General features: G+C 44.7%; 1 protein-coding gene across 1 annotated transcript; it reads left to right on the forward strand.

Annotated features, from left to right (window-relative positions):
• The first annotated feature begins 743 nt into the window (after positions 1 to 743).
• LOC120426892 (uncharacterized) lies at positions 744 to 1,513 on the forward strand. The gene is made up of 2 exons (XM_039591697.2): positions 744 to 980; positions 1,036 to 1,513. Exons 1-2 carry the CDS (start codon positions 813 to 815, stop codon positions 1,492 to 1,494), a joined length of 627 nt encoding a protein of 208 aa, XP_039447631.1. The 5' UTR covers positions 744 to 812; the 3' UTR covers positions 1,495 to 1,513.
• The last annotated feature ends 441 nt before the right edge of the window (positions 1,514 to 1,954 follow it).

The following is a 1,954-nucleotide window of genomic DNA, read 5'->3' on the forward strand; positions in this document are numbered from 1 at the left end:
ATAAAACAAGATAAACATAAAACAAGAGAAGTCCAATTTTTCGTAGAACAAAAGTTGCTCAAAATGGGAGGTCACGGGAAAAATAAAATTTTGAAAAAAAAATTTGGCCATTAGAGGGTTAATTTTAATTTATATTTTTATCGAACTTATCTTCAAACAAAGCAGGCTTCCTGACCATTGAAGTTCTGAGATTTATTGACATTTTAGCCAAATTTTAGATTTAGCAAATTTCCCCGTGATAAAAAAAAGGAAATCAATAATAGCAATACATAATGGGCTGTTTCTGTTGCAAGAAGAAAAAGCCTGCACCGGTTCCAAAGCCGTGCAAACCAAAGCGAAAAGCATGGACCCAAGCCGAGTGGCAGAGACACGGCCGCTATCTGTCGAAACTTGCAACCCCGAAAAAGGACTTCCAGCTGGAGTTGCTAGGTCAAATTCGGGTTTGTACAGGTTCAATTTGCATCAAAGAATTTTGTAATTAAACAAATATTTTTCACAGAAAGAGCGAACGGTTCCCCTGTGTGCGCTGTGTCCCCGAATTGTTCGGCTGGCTTGTCCCAAACCCATATTTTACCCCAGAACAACCTGCCGTAGATGTGTGTTGGGTTCAAGAAGATGTTACTGTTAAGCCATTAGCTTGGAAAAAAATCAGCTAAATAAATTTCTTTGGAAACATTGAAAAATCGAATTTTGAAGGCTTTGAAATTTTTGAAAGTAACGAGCAAACACAGTAGGCTTGTAACACATTTGAAATTAGAGATAGTTTGACATCCTTGCATCGGCTAAATTCTCCGTTAAAAAAATCTAAAAAAATGGGCTGTTGGGGTCGAAAAAAGAAAAAGCCAACACCGGCAACAAAAAAATGCAAACCCAAGCGAAAAGGTTGGACCCAAGCCGATTGGCAAAAGCACGGCCGATACCTGGAGGAGCTTTCCATCCCCAAAAAGGACTTCCAAGAGGAGTATCTGAGGCAAACCCCTGTACGTAATTTCAATTAAAGCGATAAGGTAACAATTAAGGAAAATTTAATTCCAGAAAGAGTGCAAGCTACCCCTGAGTGCTCTGCGTCCCAAAATGACCCGGTTGGCTCGTCCCAAAACCATTTTCGACCCCAAAATAACTGCCCATCGGTGCCATTTGGGCCCGGAACGGTGTCACTGCCACGCAGCGGATCCCATCCGGCAGGTATCCCGAGAGGCCCAGCAGTACAAGGCCACCAAGCGGATCAAGATGCTGAGTCAGCCAAAGTTTGACTACCGCGAGGTTGTCCGGTGCTTCCCCAAGCAGGGCATCGCGTGCGTGGGAGATCAAGTTTTGCCCAAAGGCCTTGGCCGGTTGAAGTCACTGGCACGGCCAAAGTACCAGTACCTCTGCTTTCCCCAGCAGGACCCGTTCGCGGTCAAACCGGAAGCACTGATGGCGGTTGCCAGCCCCAGAACCAATATGCTTTCAAAGCCCAAGCCAGATTTTTCAAACATGTTTAAACGAAAATAAACGAAAAATCTAAAAATTCCTTCTGCTTATGCAACGAAACATAATTCCACCCAATCCTGATGAGACCTAGTAAGTAGTAAAGCCAACACGAGACACGTTGAACCCCCCGTTCTTAACGAAAAACTTTTCCCAGAAGGGGGGCACGCGGGAGCGGGAAGAGCTTGTAAAGCTGGTTCCACAAGAACAATTTTCCCCGGAAAGCAGCAGTTGTAATTCTGCTGCTTATCCAACCTCACCTCACCTACTTGGCACCCATCACAGCTCAACCCACTTACCGCACACTTCCTGAACAAGTTAAACGCTTGATTGCAATTAGCACCGAAGACTACGACTACGACCGGTGGCGGGGACCCACAAGAAACAAAGGAATTTACATCAAATTTACCCAGCTCTCGACTAGGCTAGGAGGGTGAGATTGTTTCCTTTTCAGGTCTCGGTGGAGGGGGAAACTGTCTTTCGA

The sequence above is a fragment of the Culex pipiens genome, chromosome 2 (genome assembly GCF_016801865.2).
Source record: "Culex pipiens pallens isolate TS chromosome 2, TS_CPP_V2, whole genome shotgun sequence".
Lineage (NCBI taxonomy): Eukaryota > Metazoa > Arthropoda > Insecta > Diptera > Culicidae > Culex > Culex pipiens.